Here is a 24,052-nt window from a genome sequence, read left to right on the forward strand (position 1 = left end):
TCTCCAGGGCTTTCAGCCATTCTTCTGCTTGGTTGAGCATCTCCTTCACGTTTGCGCTATCAGTCAGGTCGGCTCTGTACCACCTTCCTAAGCTTTTTACCGTGACTGGGACCTGTTGGATGCCACTTGACAGCACATCTGTTCAGAATGTTATGTAGCTAGATTGTTATTAGCTAGCTCAGTATTGTGGTTTAAAAATGCAAATGTTACGAACATCGAAATGTGTTCTATTATAAGCTGTAACAGGAGCATGTGAGTATCTGCTATTAATATGAATAACAAACCAACCTGATGTTATTGAATAATGTGTGAATGACACAGCTTTGTGTATGAAGTATTGGCTATGATGCTAATTATTTAGGGACTAGATGAGAGTTAGCACATCGTCATCATTCACCTCATTCAGCAACCGACTGATCCATCCACAACATAGAGCCACTTATACTTATTTTATTTCATTTGATATTAGAAAAATGTATCTTTCTTTGATCTTTCTAACTCTTAAAGGCGACATAGAATGCTTGTATCACACATATATGTTAGTTATGGAGGTCTACTTACATATATTAACTTGTTTTCATGATTAAAAACCTCCTAATCACTGCAAACGAGCCGATCAAAATATCTCCTCACTGACGCTCTCGTCAGCTGCGCTGTTTCAGACCAAAACCACACCCCCAGAATGTGGACTGTGTTGTGATTGGCCAGCCAACGAGAGCTATCCTACTGTCCTGTGATTGGCCAGGTACCTGGAAGTGACGCAATAGATAGGCTAGCTCTCAGATACACAGCTCCCCCTCTGGCACGGTGGATGCTCTGCATCTCAGCAGCTACAACGAGAGTAGTTCTTCTTCTTCTGCGGTTGAATGTACGCAACCGGATGTGCCCGGACTAGTGCCGCACCAGGAGGCGCTACGGTGGTGAGAGGAGTGGTGAGGATTTCTGATGACGACATCAAATTAAGGAAGTGCCGATCCGCTTCGCAGAGCCCAGGAAAACAATACAACACTATTTTCTCAGCAGTGGCTGAACTGTTTGTTCTGAAACTTTAGGGTTTCATAAACAAGGTAATGACGCAGATACACACACACACAAACGCAGCGTTAATTGGAGCTTCCGGTCTATGTCGCCTTTAAGTATATTACCTTTCTTCTGATACGCACTAAACCAGGCCAGTTAGAGACAAGGACCTGGAGCCATGTCAGCTCTACAGGACTGCTTTGAATGCACAGTTTGGGACATATTCAAGGAAGCAGCCACCTACAACGGTTCAACGGTTCAACTTACCTAGATCACATCAACTCATCAACTGTGACTAGCTACATCAGCAAGTGCATAGAGGATGTCACCACTCCTAAGACCATCACCATATGCCCCAATCAGAAACCATGATTGGGGCTGCAGAGGTGAGGATGCTGCTGAAAGCCATGCTTATAGGTCGGGGAATGAAGCATCTATGAGAAAAGAAAGAGCTGAGTTGTTCTGCGCCATAACAACCCCAAACGCACTCACGCTCAGAAAGTCCACAACCACTTCACTGACACCAACGACATGCGGTGCCTATGGCAGGGCATACAAGTTGTCACATACTGCAGGCCTGCTCCACCCTCCTGTGATGGTGAAGGCTCCCTTCCTGAGGCACTGAACCAGTTCTACGCTAGGTTTGAGGAGAAGAATGACACAGTCCTCATGACCTGGTACCCTGCCTGTCTAACCATGGAGTGAGGAAGGCTCTGCTCAGAGTCAACCCACAGAAAGCTGCTGGACCAGACCGATGCCATCACCACTGCCATCCACCTGGCTCTCCCACATTGGTACAGAAAGGACACCTACATCAGAATGTAGGTGTTTGTCGACTTTAGTTCAGCATTTAACACCGTAATCCCCTAGCAGCTGTTAAGGAAACTGACTGAGCTCAGCTTAAACACCACCCTCTGCAACTGGATCCTAGACTTCCTGGTAGGATGACCCCAGGCAGTCAGGATAGGGGACAGGAAACTCCAGCACAACTGAGCTGAACACTGGAGCCTGTCAAGGCTGCATGCTCAGCTGTTCACACTCCTTATCCATGACTGTGAGAAAATGCACAGCTCAAACCAAGTCATCTAGTTTGCGGACGATACGACCATGGTGGGTTTGATCAGCCGCGACAACGAGGCCCTGTACAGGATGTGGCACAGCTCTGCGACTGGTGCAGCAACAACAACCTGTCCCTGAATATGGACAAAGCAAAAGAACTGGTCATTGACTTCAGATGGTCTCCACGCACAAACACTCCACTGTGCATCAACAACCTTCCCATAGAGACTGTCCAGAGTAGAAAGTTTCTGATCATACACATCACGGACAATCTCACATGGACCACACACATCACTAAGAAAGCCCACCAGCATCTGTACTTTCTGTGACCACTAGGACTGTGAGGAGATCTCAGTTACAACTCCTTAAATATAAGGTCTCTCTCCTCAAAATCTGTTTTAATAAATGATCTTATTTCTGACAATTGTATTGATTTATTCTGTGTAACTGAAACTTGGTTACATGAAGACGATAACGTCAGTCTAAATGAGTCAACTCCACCCACTCATGCTAATACCCATATTCCTAGAAGCTCAGGCCGAGGAGGAGGAGTAGCAGCCATTTTTAATACTAGATTATTAATCAATCCCAAGACCAAACCAGGATATTCATCGTTCGAAAGCCTTATTCTTAATCTATCTCATCCTAGTTGTAAATCAATTCAATTCAATTCAATTTTATTTGTATAGCACCAAATCATAACATACATTATCTCAAGGCACTGTACATAGACAACATCAAGGAGAGCAGAGAACCCCAACAGTTCACACAATGAGCAAGCACTAGGCATCAGTGGAGAGAAAAAACTCCCTCTTAACAGGAAGAAATCTCTGACAGAACCAGGCTCAGAGATGTGCGGTCATCTGCCTCGACCGGTTGGGGTGAAAGGAAAAATGGGGGACAGTGGAGAGGTGGGGGACAGAAAATGGGGGGAGAGAAAGGACAAGAGGGAGATGAGGGAGAGACAGAAGAGAGAGAAGGAGACCAGCAGCAGATACACAACAACTGTATCAGGTTACAAGTTTATACAGTTACTGATATCGACTTTTTAATTGCAAAATAATAATAATGGTGACGATGAGCGTAGCCTCGGAAACTGGATCTTGATGCTGCAACCTGCATGATGAGAATACAGAGAGAGAGAGAGGGAAGGAAGGAAAGACACAAACTAGGGAGAGAAAGAGACAAGGGTAATGACATATAAAAAGTCATAATCAAATCCTGAGTGTGAGAGAGTGAATGTGCGTGTACCACAGGAAAATCCCCCAGCAGTTTCGTTCTATAGCAGCATAACTAAGAGATGGTCCAGGTTTCCCTGAACCAGCTCTAACTATAAGCTTTATCAAAAAGGAAAGTTTTAAGTCTAACTTTAAATACAGAGAGAGGCTCCGCCTCCCAAACTATCATTGGAAGCTGGTTCCACAGGAGAGGAGCTTAACTAAAGGCTCTGCCTCCCATTCTACTCTTACAGACTCTGGGAACCACAAGTAAACCTGTATTTTGTGACCTAAGTGGTCTATTAGGGTGATAGGGTAAGACTAGGTCTTTTAGGTATGAAGGGGCCTGACCATTAAGTGCTTTGTACGTGAGGAGGAGGATTTTAAATTTAATTCTAAACTGTACGGGGAGCCAATGTAGAGAAGCTAACACTGGAGTTATATGGTCTCTCTTTCTAGTTCCTGTCAGAACTTGTGCTGCAGCATTTTGAATTAACTGAAGGATTCTAACAGACTTGTTAGAACATCCTGCTAATAAGGAGTTGCAGTAATCTAATCTAGATGTAACAAAAGCATGAACTAGTTTTTCAGCATTCTGTAAAGACAGAATGTTTCTAATTTTCATAATGTTCCGCAGGTGGAAGAAGGCTGTTCTGGAAATTAGTTTTATGTGTGAATCAAAAGACATTTCCTGGTCAAAAGTAACTCCAAGGTTCCTCACAGTGGAACTGGAAGCCAGGGTGATGTCATCTAAAGTGACAATGTGGTCAGAAAGTTTTTCTCTGAGGTGTTTAGGGCCGAGTATAATGACCTCAGTTTTTTCTGAGTTTAAAAGTAGAAAGTTACAGGTCATCCAGGACTTAATGTCTCTGAGACATTCCTGGAGTTGAACAACCTGATTTATTTCATCCGGCCTCATCGATAGATATAGCTGTGTGTCATCTGCATAACAATGAAAGTGTATGTTATGCTTTCTAATAATGTTCCCTAGAGGAAGCATATATAAGGTAAAAAGTATAGGCCCAAGCACTGAGCCTTGTGGAACTCCACAATTAACTTTTGTTTGTAGTGAGGCTTTATCATTAACGTGAATAAACTGGAATCTATCAGATAAGTATGATTTAAACCAGCAGAGGGCAGCACCTGTGATACAAAGAGTCTGCTCCAATCTCTGCAGTAGAATATCATGATCAATGGTGTCAAATGCAGCACTAAGATCTAACAGGACAAGTAAAGAAACTAGACCATTATCTGACACCAAGAGAAGATCATTACTAACTTCAACTAGTGCTGTTTCTGTGCTATGGTTTAATCTAAAACCTGACTGAAAATCTTCAAACAGGCCATTAAGGCGCGAATATTCACATTATTGATTGGCAACTGCCTTTTCTAAGATTTTAGAGACAAAGGGAAGATTGGATATAGGTCGGTAATTAGCTAAAATATCTGGGTCAAGGGTCGCTTTTTTTAGAAGGGGTTTAATAACTGCTACTTTAAACGTTTGGGGCACATATCCAGTTAATAAGGATAGATTAATTTGAGTTAATATAGAGTTGTTAATTAAAGGAAACACATCTTTAAACAGTTTGGTGGGGATAGGATCTAACTGACAGGTTGATGGCTTAGATGATGACACTAATGATGTTAACTCAGGGAGATCTATAGGGGAGAAACTGTCTAACTCTGCACCTGGTGCTTCTAAAGCTCTTGTGCTAGAAGATGAGTCAGTCCAAATATGAGTAATATTCTCTAATTGATGTTATTTTATTCACAAAAAAGTTCATAAAGTCATCACTGCTCAGTGTTAAAGGAATAGATGGTTCAGTGGAGCTGTGGCTCTGTGTCAGCCTGGCTACAGTGCTGAAAAGAAATCTATGATTATTCTTATTTTCTTCAATTAGAGAAGAATAATAGGCAACTCTAGCTTTGTGTAGGGCTTTTTTGTAAGCTACAAAACCATCTTTCCAGGCTATATGAAGTTCCTCTAGGTTACTGGAACGCCATTTTCTTTCTAATCTACGTAACGTCTGTTTAAGAGCACGAGTATTGGAGTTAAACCATGGTGCTCGTCTCATCTGATTCACCACTTTCTTTTTCAGAGGGGCAACACAATCTAATGTAGTACGCAGTGAGGCTGCTGTACTATCAACAAGGTTATCTATGAGGGTGGGAGTAAAATCACAAAAGGTACCTTCAGATGTACTGACATATGGCACCGTGTTAAATAAAAGTTGCACTGTCTCTTTGAATGTATTAATATTATTGTCAGACAGGCACCGGCTGTAGCTGTATTTCTTATTTATGTTATTGTAGTTCATTATTGTACAATTAAATGTGAGTAAATAATGATCAGTAAGGAGAGGGTTTTTAGGAACTATGTTTAAGTTATCAATATCAATACCATAAGTTAAAACAAGGTCGAGGGTGTGATTAAGGCAATGAGTTGGTTTATTAACGTGTTGAATAAAACCTATTGATACCAACAGCGAGTTAAATGCGCAGCTAAGACTATCACGGTCAACATCTACATGGATGTTGAAATCGCCTACAATTATGATTTGATCTGTTTTAAGCACCAACTCAGATAAGAACTCAGAGAACTCTGATAGGAACTCTGAATAAGGTACAGGTGGACGATAAACTGTGACTATTATAATTGGTTTCTGTGATTTACAACTAGGATGAGATAGATTAAGAATAAGGCAACCTTCTCAGTCTGGCATCTTATTAAAGACAGAGTGGCTTTGGATTGGACAGCAGTCCACAATCAGGAACTAAAGTGGGATAATGCAAACTGTGGGGAAAAAGCTAAGGCCCTAAACAAAGAAAGCAAAAACAAAGAGAAATACACAAACAAGTACAATCTCATATGATTATGTACCTGTTATTATTTGTTTTTTGATGTAAATATGCAACAGACAGTTGTGTCTCTCATGATTTCTGTTTGATCACCGTCAAAAAGATGAAAGTAAAGACCCAACTAATGTACTTTTCCTTTTTTAAGGTGTTTGGGTCTCTGTTTAGTATTTCTGACATATTTTCAAGTACTTCAAATTTGAAAGTATATATATGAAATTTGTACAGATCATCTGTGTGATCTTTAAACTTTAAACATGAAAAGTTTCTAAAAGTTCCAAGCTACCTTACAGGGTGTGTCTGTGGAACAGCAGTGAATTTGCATGATCACTATGAAACGCACAACTTAGACTTCCTACATATCACAAGTGAAATTGTATCAAACATCTCTTGGTGACATATAATCCAATTCATGTATGAAGCACATACATAAAAAACAACAGTTGACCATAGTGCTGTACAATAGTCATTAAGTAATTGATGTAAGCAGAGGTAGAGCTACCTGTTAAGCATTTCTGCCTGAAGCACCTCCGACGGTGCTGTTTGGCTGGCTGCAGGGTTGTCAGCCAAGAGCCATCCTTCATAGATGTTTCGCTCCTTCAATCTAGGAACATCTCAGGGTGTTGGAGCAGTGAGAGGGACTGTAGAACCTGATAACGTAATAAATCCCTGATAATGTAATAAAAATTTGCACCTGAGTCCATTGAAAATGTAATAAAACCTGATAATGCAATAACTTAGTCTTCATTTTGCAGGTCCTGATAATGTAATAATTCCCCAATATTGTAATAATTTAACAGCAGACCACCCGTTACTTGGGTTCAAGTGGTGATACTGTGTAAGCAACACAAGCTCGAGAGCTCTACCAACAGGACAAAGTTGAACAAGCATGTATGTACATTAACTTTTGACTTGTTAATCTGTTTTTCACAAACGATGTATCACTGGAACCCTTGGGCCAAGCATTTCAGAACGTTATGTGGCTACATTGTTATTAGCTATAGCTCAGTATTGTTGTTTTAAAATGCAAATGTTACGCACATCAAAACTTGTGTTCGATCAGATGATCGTATAATAAGCTGTAACAGGAGCATGTGAGCATCTGCTATTAACATGAATAATAAACCAACCGAATGTGCAGGGCCGCTGTTAAGCTTTTGGGGGCCCTAAGCATAATTGGTCATGGGTGCAGTGACTCTGCTGATGTGCTTATAATGTGTGAATGACACAGCTTTGTGTATGAAGTATTGATCTGAATGTTATTGATCAAAAACATTTAATATTACAACTAAAAGTAGCCTCCTGACAAAAATGGACTATGCAACAATGGGTTAGGGTTGTATTTACTGCAACTGCACTGCAAAACTGTTATTTCAAAAAGAAAAGAAACAACAACTAAAACAGATGATGGAAATATGACTACACTAGTGTAAGGACAAGAAATGATAACAGAATAAGCCTTCCTATATATTTTTCAAGTTATTTCATTTAAAATGTTAAGAGGTCAAGACATTGATGGAAAGCTTAGAAATCACACTTTCAGAATCTGTAAATAACTCAAGATGTCCCTTGGCCCACTTGTTGCTGGTTTTGCCAAGGTTGGGCACATTGGCCTCAAATGAAAAAAACTGTTTTTTAACAGAGTTGAACTGTTGGTCAAGTTTCAACTTTGGTTTTGGAGATGAAGGGACAATCAAAACAACAATAATACACGAGGTGTGAAAAGAAAGGCAACAGGGGCAATAGGGACATCAAAACATAAGAGCTTCTTTATTTAAAATTAAAGATTGTTACTATTGAAGTTCAAAAAAGTTCCAACCTAAAGTGCTGGTCTCTAAACAGAAAAAAGAACCACGTCATTGCACAAGAAAACTCCATACACACAACCAAGGAGGGAAAACACCACAGCAAACCAAATACCCCCAAAACACCCTTATTTCCACAGAAAGGAGTACAAACACCATCAAGGTCTCACAAAGCTGCACCACCTGAGCTCACATTTTTTATATATATATTTCATATTATATTTAGACTGTACTTTGCATGCCTCTTATGTTTCTATTTTGTAACATATTCTTGGAGCTGCTGAACTGTGAATTTCTCTGTGAGATAATTAAAGTATCTACCTATCTATCTATCTATCTATCTATCTATCAATCTAAAGGCTGAGTGAGGTTTTTCACCCTCTTTTTATTGCCTCCACTGATGACCAACTCAAGACTCCTGTGCACAGGAGGTGGAGAGTGAAAACAGACAGACCCACACAGATACACCAAGCAAGCACTAGGGTTGTAACAGTCATTTTTGAAATGAAAGCCATAAGACGTATTTCTGCCTGAAAACGAGTCTATTTTAAGCTTCATCGGTCTGACAACAGTATGACCCCTGTGCACCTGAAAGTGATAACCTTTGTACACCGAAAGTTAGACCAGCTCAGACACATACACACATGAACTAACACCTTTATTTAGGCATGCTCTGACTGACACAAGTCAGTGCATGGTATTGTATTTGCTTGATACGTATACTCTGCACTTCACTGTCGTGAATTTCTGCCACCACAAACTGCAGTTTTTTTATAATTTTGAACAAGACTTTAGAAATACGTCACTGGACTCAAGCTAAATATTAGCCAGCTGACAAAATTAGGGCTTTTTCTATTGTTAAACCTTGCAGTAATGCATTGTGTAAAATTGTGGTCAAAAACCCTTGAGTGACTGTAAAAGACCTGCAGTAAGACTTGGTGGCTTTTCCCCACAGTAAGGCAAATACTAAACACTTAAGGGCTTCCTGCCCAAATTCCAAGACACCACTATTGACCCCAAAACACAAGGAAAGACGCCTCCACTGCTTAAAACTATATAAATAAGCCAAAGTGTAACAGGTGTTGGCTGGACCCAATTGCAGCCCAAACAAGCAGGTTTACTTTAACAGTCTTTATTTGACACCAAATCAAATGAAGCAGCAGAGTATAGCAGGAGGGTACGGCAGGATTTGAGCCCAGGACTTCCAGGTGCCAGGCGAGCAGGTTAGCAGAGGGCCACAGGGCAGGCAAGAAGTCTGTAACTCGTGAGCAGGTACAGGCTGAGTGCCACTCAGCCGCAGGCAGACGAATATCAGGAAACCGGCAGGCAGAACTTGTAGTCAGGGACAGAAGGCAGGTGGGTTTACCAAGGCCGAGGCATGAAGCAAAGGTCAGGGGCAGATCAGGTTGATACCAGGTAAGAAGTCCGGGAAGGATCGCTGGAGAGTCAGACATGAGGGCGAAGACAATCTGGCAAAGAGTGAGTGGAGAGGAGCTGCATATATGCTGGCTTGATTGGAGATGATGAGCAGTTGAGAGCAGCAGGTGGAAGCAGTTAGCTGATGAGGGGTGTGGCAGAGCAGGAGGGGCGTAGCGCAGACTGTGACACAAAGAGGTTTTGTGATTAAGTTCTGTGGAGTGATGAAACAAAACTAGATCTGTTCAGGGCCAATGGATCAGCAGTATGGTCTGGAGGAGAATAATGAAGCTTGGCAGTGGCACAGTGATGCTCTGGGGCTTCTTCACTTGGATTAGGGTTAGGGGACAGATGGATTCAATCAAGTATCAGGAAATCCCGGGAGAAAATGTCATGCTGTCTGTGAGGAAGCTGAAGCTTGGGCGTCATTGGATCTTCCAACCAGACAATAATCCCAAACATAGTCCACCAAGGCTTGATTTCAGAAGAAGTCCTGGGGTGGAGTGACTCAGTGGTTAAGACCGGTACCCTATGTGCGAAAAACATCATGGTCGCAATGGTCGCAAGTTCGATTCCACCCCTCGTTGACTGTACTCAATTCAATTGTAAGTCGCTTTGCATAAAAGCGTCTGCTAAATGACATGTAATGTAATGTAAAGATACCATGGAAGTGGCCATCACTGTCGTCTGACTTGAACTCCATTGAAAGTCTCTGGTAGGATTTGAAAAAGGTGGTTGCAGCACGCAAACCCAAGAATATTAGTGAACTGGAGGCCATTGCCCATGAGTGATTAGGTTAAGATTCCTCAGGAACGCTGCCAGAAGCTGGTGTCTTACACTATGTATTATGTTTGCAGCAGGTCATAACAGTAAAGGAAATTGAATGTGGCATTTTGTGTTGAACTTGAAGAAACCATTTGTAATATTAGTTGTGATAAGCTATTTAAATTTTTTTTGTTTGATGTGTTTATTGCAAACAGCTGTTAGTTTGTACATTTGCCAATACACCTAATTTGTAGCGGAATTAATAATTTTGTCAGTGGAGTGCATATATATATATATATATATATATATATATATATATATATATATATATATATATATATATGCACTCCACCCACAAGACCATCTGACACTTTTCAAGATGTGTATTGGTAGATTGAGGTAGATGAGTCATCTTTGAACTGGAAAGTTGTGGGTTCAATTCCCGGCTCTGTTCGTCTACATGGGCAAGGAACTTAACCCCACTGTGCCGGCACTGTGTGAATGGGTATGAAAGAGTGAGTGAATGGGTGAATAGCAAAACTGTAGTGTAAAGTAGCCAGAATTCATCAAGACTAGAAAAGCTCTGTCAGTTTGTGTGTCTATGTTTCCGCACTTGCCAATATGACCAACAGAGGCTTGTTGCGTGAATCAGGTGAAGTCTGCCATCTCTGATTGCCTTGTTGTCTCTAATACATGTGAGTTAGTTGGAGTTTTGATCTTCTTGTTGCAGTATTTCTGTCAACTCTATGTGATACAAAGTATTTCCCCATAAGTTGGTCTTTGTTTATTCTGTGTAAGAGGCTTTCCTGTCACTGGTGAGAGCTGATACAAATATTCAGCAGCTATGATGAAGACTTTGCCAAAGGTGGAAATATCACTGCATTGTTTATTTTGTTGTAGTCTACCCAAGTTTATGATCTACCATGGAAATGACCAAGAACCAGTATTTCAATGTTATTTGGTCACACATATTGTAATCACTGGTTTTCTGTAAGCATCCTGTGAAGGTTCCATGTTATGTAAACCTTCTTGACATCCTTCAAATTTATTGCCCTATGTTTCGTCTTTTCAATGCTCCGACACACCAATCACATGTCTGTAAAGAAATGTCAATATCAAAACCACATTGACTAACAAACACGTTTTCTAAATGGTAAATTACCCTTAAGCAACAGGAAGAAATCTACAAGTCCATTTGCTACTGATTCAATAACTTTGGGTTAATTTGTGTCATTTCATTTCTTTTCTTTCCCCATCAGGTGCTGTTTTGTATTCTTTTCAGGCTTCAGTAAAATAATGTAACTCTTTGGAGCAAACAGGCAGAACAATAAGCCAAAGCTGGAGGCCAAGATGGCAAATGACTCAACTGCATCTGCATAATTTCCCGGGGAGCTGATATAAGCAGGGATGAATGCTAGCCACACAGCACAGAAAATCAGCATGCTGAATGTGATGAACTTGGCCTCGTTGAAGTTTCCTGGCAACTTTCGAGCCAGAAAAGCCATTACAAAGCACAGACAGGCCTGTAATCCAATATATCCAAGAACACACCAGAAAGCCAGGCTAGAGCCCACACTACACTCCAGTATGATCTTTGAATGTTCATATTGTGTATTTCTGGATGGAAACGGGGGAGAATCAATGAGCCAGGCAGCACAGATAACCACCTGAACCAGAGTACAGCTGGAGATAATGGTCCTCTGCTGCTTAGGCCCCAGCCACTTCATGATGTTGTGCCCTGGCCTGGTGGCAGTGAATGCAGCCAGTACCACCAGGGTCTTCCCCAGGATGCAGGAAATACACAGTGAAAATGTGATGCTAAAGGCAGTGTGGCGCAGCATGCAGGACCAATATGTTGGCTTTCCAATGAAAAGCAGACAACACAGGAAACATAGAGTCAGTGCAAACAGTATAAAGAAACTAAGCTCAGAGTTATTCACACGGACGATGGCTGTGTGTCTGTGATAGAAGAAGACTCCACAGACAGCCAGAGTAAAGCTGGCGCCCACCACAGACATCACTGTCAGGGCTATTCCCAATGAATGAAAGGTCAAGTACTCCACTTTCTTGGAGATGCAGGCTGTTCTGTCATTGTTTGACCAGAAGTCCTCAGGACAAGTTGCACAATCTACTGAGTCTAAAGGGCAGAAAATTTCAGTATTGCATTACTTGTGTACTGTAATTGTAAGAATGTATTTGCTTTGACTTTTTATTGTTCAGCTCAAACTCACTTGTCTGATTGCTAATTTTACCACTGTCACATGGTACACAGTCAAAGCAGCAGATAGGCTCCCCACGACGGACAGCCTTCCGGGAGCCTGGAAGACAACTGGCACTGCATACAGACACTGGCACCTAGAGTGGAAAGACCATGTGCTGATATTGGTCAACTTTATTGGTTAATCTATTGACAGGTGGAAAATACCTCAAAACCACTCGAAAATAAAGTATTTGTACACAGTGTTTTGAGTTGTATGTTGGTTATATATATTTGCTCTGCAGATGTCAATCTCGTTTACAGGTATGCCAGTAGTCAGCAAACAACCTTTTGATGGTCACATGGTTACAAGCTGTACACTGAGGACTGGGTTCATGCCCATAAGCTGTTCCATAACCTGTGGTTCTGTTAAATATATTTAGCTGTAGATGTATGAGAGCTCTTTCAGAAGCATTTAATGTCATGAAGAATGATTAATTCATTGTCTACCACTATATCTTGCACAAGAGGGTCACGGGGAGCCAGAGCCAATCCCAATCCATGAGGAAAACAACAGTGGATGGTAGGTCAACAAACACATCACAGGTGGGCTTTGAATCTCCATTGTGTATGAAAACAAATGACCCTGTATCAGTTCTGTCCACCTGACTTACCTCCATCTCAACCTACAGAACTTCAACAGTTGGCATCTGATGAAGGTAAAAACACAGTGTGAGCCGCTTGCCTCACTCTGATGTCCTGCCCACATTATCCTGTCCTCCTGGATCAACAGCTCCTCTCCAACAGCCTTGGTTCCATTAAACAAACCCACATTGACAAATTCAATGTTTCCTTCTGTGCCTCTCTGCCAGTTGATGATATCATAATAGGGTACAGAGTCGCCCTTGGCATCAAAGTCCACCTCCTCATCACCAATCTGAAAGTTCACTTCCTGGAGGTAGTGTTGAAGCTTTAAAATTAGGAAATGCACAACATGAAACACTGAATTGCCCTAAACAAGGTTTTCAGTCTTCAGAGTTTTGAGGATTAAGGCCCCTAAAATCCACAGCCTAAATTTGTATAGCAGTAGAAATGTAACATAATGTTAAAGTGAACACATCACATGGAAATGAAAACATGTTGACCCACATTGCTAAGTATATCAATGTCAATATTGATCAGAAATAATTGTAATCATCTTTTTGTTCATAAGTGAGAAGTCCAGTGCTGTGTTTACAATCGAACAATGAACCATTTAAAATTGGAACAGAAAGGACACCTACATCTAAATGTAGGTGTTTGTCGACTTTAGTTCAGCATTTAACACCATAATCCCCTAGCAGCTGTTAAGGAAACTGACTGAGCTCAGCTTAAACACCACCCTCTGCAACTGGATCCTAGACTTCCTGGTAGGATGACCCCAGGCAGTCAGGATAGGGGACAGGAAACTCCAGCACAACTGTGCTGAACACTGGAGCCTGTCAAGGCTGCATGCTCAGCTGTTCACACTCCTTATCCACGACTGTGAGGCAACGCACAGCTCAAACCAAGTCATCTAGTTTGCTGACGATACGTCCATGGTGGGTTTGATCAGCCGCGAACAGGCCCTGTACAGGATGTGGCACAGCTCTGCGACTGGTGAAGCAACAACAACCTGTCCCTGAACATGGAAAAAGCTAAAGAACTGGTCATTGACTTCAGATGGTCTCAACCTTCCCATAGAGACTGTCCAGAGTACAAAGTTTCTGATCATACATATCACGGACAATCTCACATGGACTCTGAAAACCACACACATCACTAAGAAAGCCCAGCAGCATCTGTACTTTCTGTGACCACTAGGACTGTGAGGAGATCTCACGGTCACCGATGAAGCTTTGCAGGCTGCTTCAAACTAACAGACTGGGAGTTGCTCTGTGATTCGCATGGAGAGGACCTTGATGATCTCATGGACTGCATAACCGGGTACACCAACTTTTGTGTGGACAGTGTTGTTCCTACAGTGACTGTACACTGTTTGCCCAACAACGAGCGGTGGGTCACCAGAGACATCAAGGTCTGCTGAATGAGAAGAAGAGGGCCTTCAGAAATGGGGACAGGGAGCAGATGAGGCATGTTCAGAGGGAGCTTAAGGAGAGGATCCAACAGGGTAAAGACAGCTACAGGAGGAAGCTGGAGCACAAACTCCATGAAGAAGGTGTGTCACAGCACCTCCAATGACTACAGACTGCTGGCACTGACGTCCCACCTGATGAAGTCCCTGGAGTGGCTGGTCCTGTCACATTTTCAGCCCCTGGTCAACTCATCGCTGTACCCTCTTCAGTTTGCCTACCAGCTGAAACTAAGAGTGGAGGGCGCCATCATCTTCCTGCTCCACTGTACTTGCGCTCACCTGGACACACCGGGAAGCACTGTGAGAATCATGATCTTTGACTTCTCCAGTGCGTTCAATACCATCCCACTGGGGAGTAAGCTGATGGCCATGCAGGTGGACCCTCCCCTGGTTTCATGGATAACTATTACACTATACTATATACTATGTAGTATAAGATTATTTGTTTTGTCAGCAGGCTGAGGGCAGCAGATGCCAAAAAGATCATCAGGAAGGCTGGCTCCGTCCTGGGAGTCCAACTGGACTCTCTGTTGGTGGTGTCTGCACTACACCACAGTAGTATAGAATAATAGTGTTCATTATATAGTGTAATAATTTAGAGTTAGAGTTAGTAGGTTAGTAATTGTATTTTGCCTTCCAACAATATACAATATTTCCCATGTGGCCCCTTGGGGAAAAAATTGCCCACCCCTGCGTTAGACATTGATGGAAATCTGTAAATAAATCAAAATGCCCCTTAGCGTATTTGTTCCTGTTTTTTCCATGGCTGGGCACAAATAGGAGATAGTTATCATAGAATCCCACCTACAATACTTCCAAGGCCCACCTTTGGGCTTTGACCTACTGTGTGTAATGGTAAAGAAATAGTGGATTATACAGTACCTGCCAAGGGTGTATGTTGTTGCTCTGAGCACATGAGTTGTTCTGGAAAGGCCCCCTCCCTGGCTGACAGAGAATGAGGTTGTGCAGGGAATGAGCAATGGCATATACAGCCTTATAGACATTATAGGCGACACTAAGGCTGGATGTATTCATGTAGGCTGAGTGCTGTTCCAGCAGAGACTCCTGCCCTGAGCAGGGTGGCATCTGGGTGACCGAGGATGGAAAAGGACTGCAACCATACAGAGACTCCCACAGCTCATGCACCAGCACATTGTCAGGATATCTCTTAGGGTTTACTGACTGCAGGAAGTCACCCAGTGTGGGGATATGACCTTTTCTGATGCCAAACCCAATGGTTCCTCCCATGTAAGGGTAATACTCTTTCCCTGAAAGGACTGATGACATGACCAAGGCTTCACTCGCCACCCACTGGATTCCAGTGATGTTCTGAGTCATGTAGTCTCTCATGAAAGGTGTCATCAACAAATCGCCTAAAAATACCACCACCACTTTTGCAGTAGAGCTACGCATCACCTTTACAGAGGGTCAGATAATATAGATGACAGGGTTTTACAAGGAGACAAAAACAAAACTCAGTGACATTAAGAAAAACCCAGATGTACACAATGAAAAACAACTAGTATGTCTATAGATCTTAGTATAATTTGATATTTCAAACCTCAACAACAGAGGAGTTTCAGTAACTCCATCTGCCGCTGGTATTTTTATTTCTTTTGAATATCAATATGTGTTGTTCAGTCAGGTTTTATTTGGTGTACTTTTTCCTTGTGTATTTTTGATTAGGTCGTTTTTTAATGTCGTGTGTGTGTAAAGGGCTATGTTGAGCTGTGTCAAACAAACATTTCTGTCACCACTTGGTGTTGGATATATAAAGTTTATATTCCATTCTATTCTATTCTGTTCTGTTCTGTTCTGTTCTGTTCTATTCTATTCTATTCTGTTGTACTCATTTTGAGGAAAATACTTGTTTGCCAAAGTCAGGTCATGTTTTTGTTTACATGATTCATCATTTCCTGGTGTTCTTTAGTACTAACATTGCCTCTTGACTTCACACATTTTTCTGCTCTGCCCCAATAGTTCCACCTGTGACATTATTCATCTTCCTCGTGTTATGAGCTCTTCATTTTCTGGACATTGTCTCATGTTTTACAATTCTGATCCCTTTGTCGATTTTTTGATTGAAAGCACATTTACTCACCTATGTGGACTTAGTTAAGTGATGTTCTAAGGAAAGGTTTATTGATACATGGTTACAGAGTTACAATTCACGTCATGACTCTCTTTCTGGATCTAATATGGGCCTGATGAGATAAATGGATGAAAGTGAGAAAAAGATGAGTCTTTAACAGAAACTCATTAACACTATACAAATATACACATTTATAGCATCAAATCACCACTCTACCCACCTCTTAGAGTTCAAGAGGCAGTTATTATTTTATCTTGTGATAAGAACACATTAAAGGGACAATGGTGGGTCAGTTTTAGAGTGAATTGTCTTCCAACTGAAAGGTTGAGGAGTTGATTACTGGCTCCATGAGTCTACATGTTTCTTTGGGCAAGACACTTAACCTCACATTACTGTGCCAGCAGTGTGTGAATGGGTTTGAAAGAAGTGTGATAAAAAATGTGCTCCACATACATGCAATATATAGATGTTTGATTTTATGTGAATGGGTGAATGACAAAAACTGTAGTGTAAAGCAGCTTTGAGTGGTCTTCAACACCAGAAAAGCTCTCTATAAATACAGACCACTTAACATTTAAAGGTAGAAGTCAACAGTGCCTACAGTGTTTTCATACCTTCATGATCCTTAGTCCCATCTTGCGAGTGTAGAGCAGAGGAATAATTTCTTGGTACGCTACACATACTTTGGTGTCCTGTAATTCTCTCAATAAACCTTTTGCAGCAAAGCGGCCATAATCATGGTCTCCTCGCAGCAGCCCCACCCAAGTCCAGTTAAAGTGCACCAGCAGCTGTGCAATGGCTTTCACCTGGGCTCAACAGAAAAAAAAAAAAATCATATCACAGACATATCACAGACATTAAAAAACTCAATATTCAATATTAAAAAAGCAATATCTTCATAAATGATTTGGTGTTGTGCCCTGTTATAACATGTTTGTATTCTGTAAATGATAAATCATGGCAGCATGGTTTGGCAGAACAAAGAATAGTGTTATTGAATAGGGACACAACATATAAGCATTGTTCCATCTTAATAAAATGTAAGCAGTGCTGTATTTGTAAGACTCTCAAACAAGCAGAACAACTTCAGACATCAACAAACATAGGATTATACAAAACAACAAAAATAAAAAAAAGGATTATAACAATAAAGGATTATCAACCGCAATTATTATAATGACCAAACCTGAAAAGAACATGAACATAATATAAGAAAGAGGAAAACTTATATGCTTTATCTATCTATCTATGTATATGTATATATGTATATATATATATATATTATATACACATATACATATATGCTATATATACTTATATTTAAATCCATTTGTTAGTGTTTGAAGATTTGCCTCTTTTTTATTCATAGTTTAAATTTGACAGTTTAAAGCTTTAAAGGTAGTTGTAATATTTATTTCTGATGACGGAGTAGAAGAGCTTTGACTGAAAACAATAAATGACCACATGTTTTACATTTTACCTGGTAGTCATCACTAGGAATTACTCTGAAGAAGGTTGGATATTTTTCTCTGTCTGACAAACATGCACATGAAGAAGCGTAGCTGATCTGTGTAAAAATAGAGTGCAGTGTTACTGAGAAAAGAAAAGAAGAACATTTTTGTGTTGATTGACATAAATAACAGTCACCATGTTACCATGGGGATCCTGAATGTTTGCAGGATTCTTGACACAACAATAGACTGAGCGGATCCAGAAGCCCCAATCACAGCGAGGATTGATGAGGCATTTGTGCACATAGAAGAGTTTCCCTCACTAACTCCATTCAGCATTGATAAAACAGCTCTATTTCCTGTCAGTGGATGTGCACATGAATCAAAGATTCTGTAGCCCAGTGTGTGATTCGGCAACAGCACTGGATTCTGGTTTATCTCCTCCACTGCTAGTCTCATAGTCTGAGCCAACCGGAAAACTCTGGGATTAAATTTGTGGCTGATACAGATGAATGTAGTGTGTTAATTTAAAAACTCTAATGATTATAAACACATTCAGTCCATTTTATATTTATAAGAATGCAAAATTAGATAATTCACAGGAAAAAATAAGTCAAATCCTCCCACTGTCTATGAAACTCACGCATTGCAATTTATCGGTGGTGGTCTATAGGTGCCGTTGAGGTCTGCCAATTTCAGACTAAAATGAATGGGGAAAATCCCACCGATGACATAGTTACCCTGGACCACAAAGTCTGGCTGGAAGCGGTTTAGAAGAGTGCACTTTGAGGCTGCTGGTGAAGCTGCAGTGGTGATGCTGGAAAGTGAGCTATCAGTTAAAGTGAGGACACTGACAGCAAAGTAAAGCAAAGAAAATAAAGCAAGTGAAGTCATAATGTTTATCTGTGCTGAGGGGAGAATGAGAGGGACAGACCAAAAGAGAAGGCACTTTATAATGTAGTATTACACCTTCGCAGTCTGGCATCTTATTAATGAGTGTTAATGAGTGGCTTTGGATTGGACAATCATCAACAATCAGGAACTAAAGTGGGTTTATGCAAAGTATGGGGAAAAAGCTAAGGCCCTAACCAAAGAAAAAACAAAGAGAAATACACAGACAAATACAGTCTCATATGATTATGACCTGTTATTGTTTATGTTTTGATGTAAAGAGGCAACAGACAGTTGTGTCTCTCATGATTTCTGTTTGATCACTGTCAAAAAGATGAAAGTAAAGACTCAAGTATATTTGTAATTTTGTGCTAATATGATTCCATGGTACTCTGCACAAACTGAAGTGTCACTACAATGGCAAATGGTACAAGATTTCATTTACAGTACATGCATGAAACTTGGCAGGGTGATCAGACCAAGAACTAGACAAAGATCAAGTGACCTACTGAGTTTAACTCCTTCTAAAGACTTGTACGAACATCTTGTCAGACCTGAGACTCCACTCTAGCTCTGCCACCAGATGGAGACATTCTGCGCATCCAAGACTCAACCAAGTTGCAATCAAGCCAGAATGAATTCACCTGCTGCCCACACCAGGAGGAGCACTGAAGCAGAGTAGAGACTCTCCCTCAGTGCTCAGACATGATCAACTGTTGGCGTGGACCTACCTCCTGTGTTGGGGACCTCACTCTCTGGGTGATTCTATTTGGAATTAACCTCCTGTGGATTACTTGTTTTGTTACCTGTTTTGGGAACTTTTGACCGTCCTTTTCCTGGAACTCCTTTGGTTGAGATAGTGACTCTTTAAGTTTTTGTTTGTTGAATGCTCAAACACTTTTGGTTGAGACACTGACTCGTCAAGCCTTGCTTGCTTATGTTCAAACTCTTTTAGTTGAGAATTTAAGTTGACGTTTGTTCAGAGTGCACAATAAACTGTAGAACTTTCACAAAATCCTCTCTCTCTGCATTTGTGCTCAGAAACCTCTGTCATGACAGCATGTCTGAGCCAGCACAGAGCGCAGCAGATCCAGAGAATGCTAAGCAATCATGGCACCTTGCTTAGCGAACAACAGGCCTTCCTCCAGCATTTGAACCAGAACATGATTTGTATGGGGGAGGCTGTGAAACAACTACGTGACCAAATGCTGTTGGGCACACCACCTGATCTCAAGGGAACTACGCCCTCCTCTGGAGGAGATGCATGCCACTCCTCAAACCCAGATGCGATGTATCAATCTCCCAACTCCCAGCAAGTTTGACGGCTCCCCAGAGACCTGCAGGGGCTTTGTGACTCAATGCACTCTTATTTTTGAATTCCAACCTGACCAATTTGCCTCAGAATGCGCCAAAGTGGCATACATTGTCGCTCTTTTGGTTGGAAAAGCCTTGGAGTGGGTCGCTCCCATTTGGCACCAACAAACACCTGAGTGTGCAGACAGCAAGGCTTTTCTGTCTCTACTGGAAAGCGTATTCGACCATCCGGTGAGGGGGAGAGAGGCTGCACGATGCCTCATCGCTCTCAAGCAGGGACGCCGCTCGGTGACAGATTACGCCATTGAGTTTCGAACTCTGTGAACTAGTTTCTCAGAAATGACTTTCTGCATCATTAGGACCAGGTTTTGGTCTCCATGAGGGCTACTGGTCCTGACAAAAAGGGTCCTAAAGCAGTAAACAAATGCTTTTGCCAGTGATAATTGAGATTAGTTTTTTTTACTCTTTGCAAGGGAGGATCAGTCATGTATCGCTGAACTTCAATTGTGGCATCCGATGTATGACTCCTGTGAGCTCTTGCCAGTGTAGCATCTGGATCTAAACTTGTCCAAAGGTTGAAAGCTGAAAGAAAAATGAATATTTGACAGTCATGAACACAGACAAGTTTCAGTGTGTGTGTGTGTGTGTAAGTGTCCGTACAGCATATTGGGCCTTTTCTGGACTGTAATATCCGATGGCTTTAAATCTTGGATACAGCAGTGTGGCGAGTGACAGGAAAGTTGAGCTCTCGAGGTTGCCAAACTTCTTTATTTCAGTTCTACAGTTGCTGCATAGAATGGGGAGAGCACTTGGAGACACGCTGCGATTGTTTCGTATAACTCAGAAGAGAGAGGATGAACATCTGTCTTAAGCGATGCCAGGGCTGCCCCGGCTGTCTGCCTCTCATTATATGCTGCAACATCAAAAAGTGCAGCAACATCAAAAAGGTGCTGTTCCAGTGCATGTCCACCTTCTGAATGAGCTTCATTAATGCATGTGCAATGCAAACAACATGTCGCATGGCTAGTTTTTTTGCAGCAGCATCAGTCACCAGGCATTGAACCTTCCCCTCAAGTCCCCACTCCACCATCAGAGACCTCTGAGCAGTTGCAATGTTTTCAGCACTGTGGTCTTGGGTCATTATTCAATTCAATTCAATTTTATTTGTATAGCCCCAAATCATAACATACATTATCTCAAGGCACTGTACATAGACAACATCAAGGAGAGCAGAGAACCCCAACAGTTCACACAATGAGCAAGCACTAGGCATCAGTGGAGAGAAAAAACTCCCTCTTAACAGGAAGAAATCAGAACCAGGCTCAGAGATGTGCGGTCATCTGCCTCGACCGGTTGGGGTGAAAGGAAAAATGGGGGACAGTGGAGAGGTGGGGGACAGAAAATGGGGGGAGAGAAAGGACAAGAGGGAGATGCGGTAGAGACAGAAGAGAGAGAGGGAGACCAGCAGCAGATACACAACAACTGTATCAGGTTACAAGTTTATACAGTTACTGATATCGACTTTTTAATTTACAAAATAATAATAATGGTGATGATAAGCATAGCCTTGAAACTGGATCTTGATCCTGCAACCTGCATGATGAGAATACAGAGAGAGAGAGAGAGAGGGAAGGAAGGAAAGACACAAACTAGGGAGATAAAGAGACAAGGTTAATGACATATAAAAAGTCATAATCATATCCTGAGTGTGAGAGAGTGAATGTGTGTGTACCACAGGAAAATCCCCCAGCAGTTTAGTTCTATAGCAGCATAACTAAGAGATGGTCCAGGTTTCCCTGAACCAGCTCTAACTATAAGCTTTATCAAAAAGGAAAGTTTTAAGTTCAACTTTAAATACAGAGAGAGTGTCCAGCTCCCGAACTATCATTGGAAGCTGGTTCCACAGGAGAGGAGCCTGGTAACTAAAGGCTCTGCCTCCCATTCTACTCTTACAGACTCTGGGAACCACAAGTAAACCTGTATTTTGTGACCTAAGTGGTCTATTAGGGTGATAGGGTAAGACTAGTTCTTTCAGGTATGAAGGGGCCTGACCATTAAGTGCTTTGTGCGTGAGGAGGAGGATTTTAAATTTAATTCTAAACTGTACGGGGAGCCAGTGTAGAGAAGCTAACCCTGGAGTTATGTGGTCTCTCTTTCTAGTTCCTGTCAGAACTCATGCTGCAGCATTTTGAATTAACTGAAGGATTAATTCAAAACAGACAGACAGGATGTTCTAACAGACTTGTTAGAACATCCTGCTAATAAGGAGTTACATTAATCTAATCTAGATGTAACAAAAGCATGAACTAGTTTTTCAGCATCCTGTAAAGACAGAATGTTTCTGATTTTCATAATGTTCCGCAGGTGGAAGAAGGCTGTTCTGGAAATGAGTTTTATGTGTGAATCGCTGCAAGGCGAGAGTGCTAACCACTACACCTCCGTGTGGCCCCTTAGAGGAAGCATATATAAGGTAAAAAGTATAGGCCCAAGCACTGAGCCTTGTGGAACTCCACAATTAACTTTTGTTTGCAGTGAGGCTTTATCATTAACGTGAATAAACTGGAATCTATCAGATAAGTATGATTTAAACCAGCAGAGGGCAGCACATGTGATACCAAGAGTTTGCTCCAATCTCTGCAGTAGAATATCATGATCAATGGTGTCAAATGCAGCACTAAGATCTAACAGGACAAGTAAAGAAACTAGACCATTATCTGACGCCAAGAGAAGATCATTACTAACTTCAACTAGTGCTGTTTCTGTGCTATGGTTCAATCTAAAACCTGACTGAAAATCTTCAAACAGGCCATTAATGCGCAAATATTCACATAATTGATTGGCAACTGCCTTTTCTAAGATTTTAGAGACAAAGGGAAGATTAGATATAGGTCGGTAATTAGCTAAAATATCTGGGTCAAGGGTCGCTTTTTTTAGAAGGGGTTTAATAACTGCTACTTTAAACGTTTGGGGCACATATCCAGTTAATAAGGATAAATTATTTTGAGTTAATATAGAGTTGTTAATTAAAGGAAACACATCTTTAAAAAGTTTGGTGGGGATAGGATCTAACTGACAGGTTGATGGCTTAGATGATGACACTAATGATGTTAACTCAGGGAGATCTATAGGGGAGAAACTGTCTAACTGTGCACCTGGTGCTTCTAAAGCTCTTGTGCTAGAAGATGAGTCAGTCCAAATATGAGGGAGGAGATGATCAATTTTTTCTCTAATTGATGTTATTTTATTCACAAAAAAGTCATCACTGCTCAGTGTTAAAGGAATAGATGGTTCAGTGGAGCTGTGGCTCTGTATCAGCCTGGCTACAGAAATCTGCTGAAAAGAAATCTATGATTATTCTTATTTTCTTCAATTAGAGAAGAATAATAGGCAACTCTAGCTTTGTGTAGGGCTTTTTTGTAAGCTACAAAACCATCTTTCCAGGCTATATGAAGTTCCTCTAGGTTACTGGAACGCCATTTTCTTTCTAATCTACGTATCGCCTGTTTAAGAGCACGAGTATTGGAGTTAAACCATGGTGCTCGTCTCATCTGATTCACCACTTTCTTTTTCAGAGGGGCAACACAGTCTAATGTAGTACGCAGTGAGGCTGCTGTACTATCAACAAGGTTATCTATGAGGGCGGGAGTAAAATCACAAAAGGTACCTTCAGATGTACTGACATATGGCACCGAGTTAAATAAAAGTTGCACTGTCTCTTTGAATGTATTAATATTATTATCAGACAGGCACCGGCTGTAGCTGTATTTCTTATTTATGTTTTTGTAGTTCATTATTGTACAATTAAATGTGAGTAAATAATGATCAGTAAGGAGAGGGTTTTGAGGAACTATGTTTA

The 24,052-nt window shown here is 41.3% G+C and overlaps 1 protein-coding gene across 1 annotated transcript; it reads right to left on the reverse strand.

The window, feature by feature from the left end:
* Positions 1–11,004: 11,004 nt before the first annotated feature.
* On the reverse strand, positions 11,005–20,306 carry LOC122773614 (extracellular calcium-sensing receptor-like). Its single transcript, XM_044032406.1, has 10 exons — positions 20,267–20,306; positions 18,635–18,827; positions 18,196–18,490; positions 18,021–18,107; positions 17,155–17,346; positions 15,595–15,864; positions 15,331–15,534; positions 13,086–13,305; positions 12,370–12,486; positions 11,005–12,269 (listed from the first exon to the last, which is right to left on the reverse strand). The coding sequence occupies exons 1-10, from the start codon at positions 20,304–20,306 to the stop codon at positions 11,374–11,376; spliced, it is 2,514 nt and encodes an 837-aa protein (XP_043888341.1). The 3' UTR covers positions 11,005–11,373.
* Between the last annotated feature and the right edge of the window lie 3,746 nt (positions 20,307–24,052).

Source organism: Solea senegalensis, linkage group LG8 (assembly GCF_019176455.1).
Source record: "Solea senegalensis isolate Sse05_10M linkage group LG8, IFAPA_SoseM_1, whole genome shotgun sequence".
NCBI lineage: Eukaryota > Metazoa > Chordata > Actinopteri > Pleuronectiformes > Soleidae > Solea > Solea senegalensis.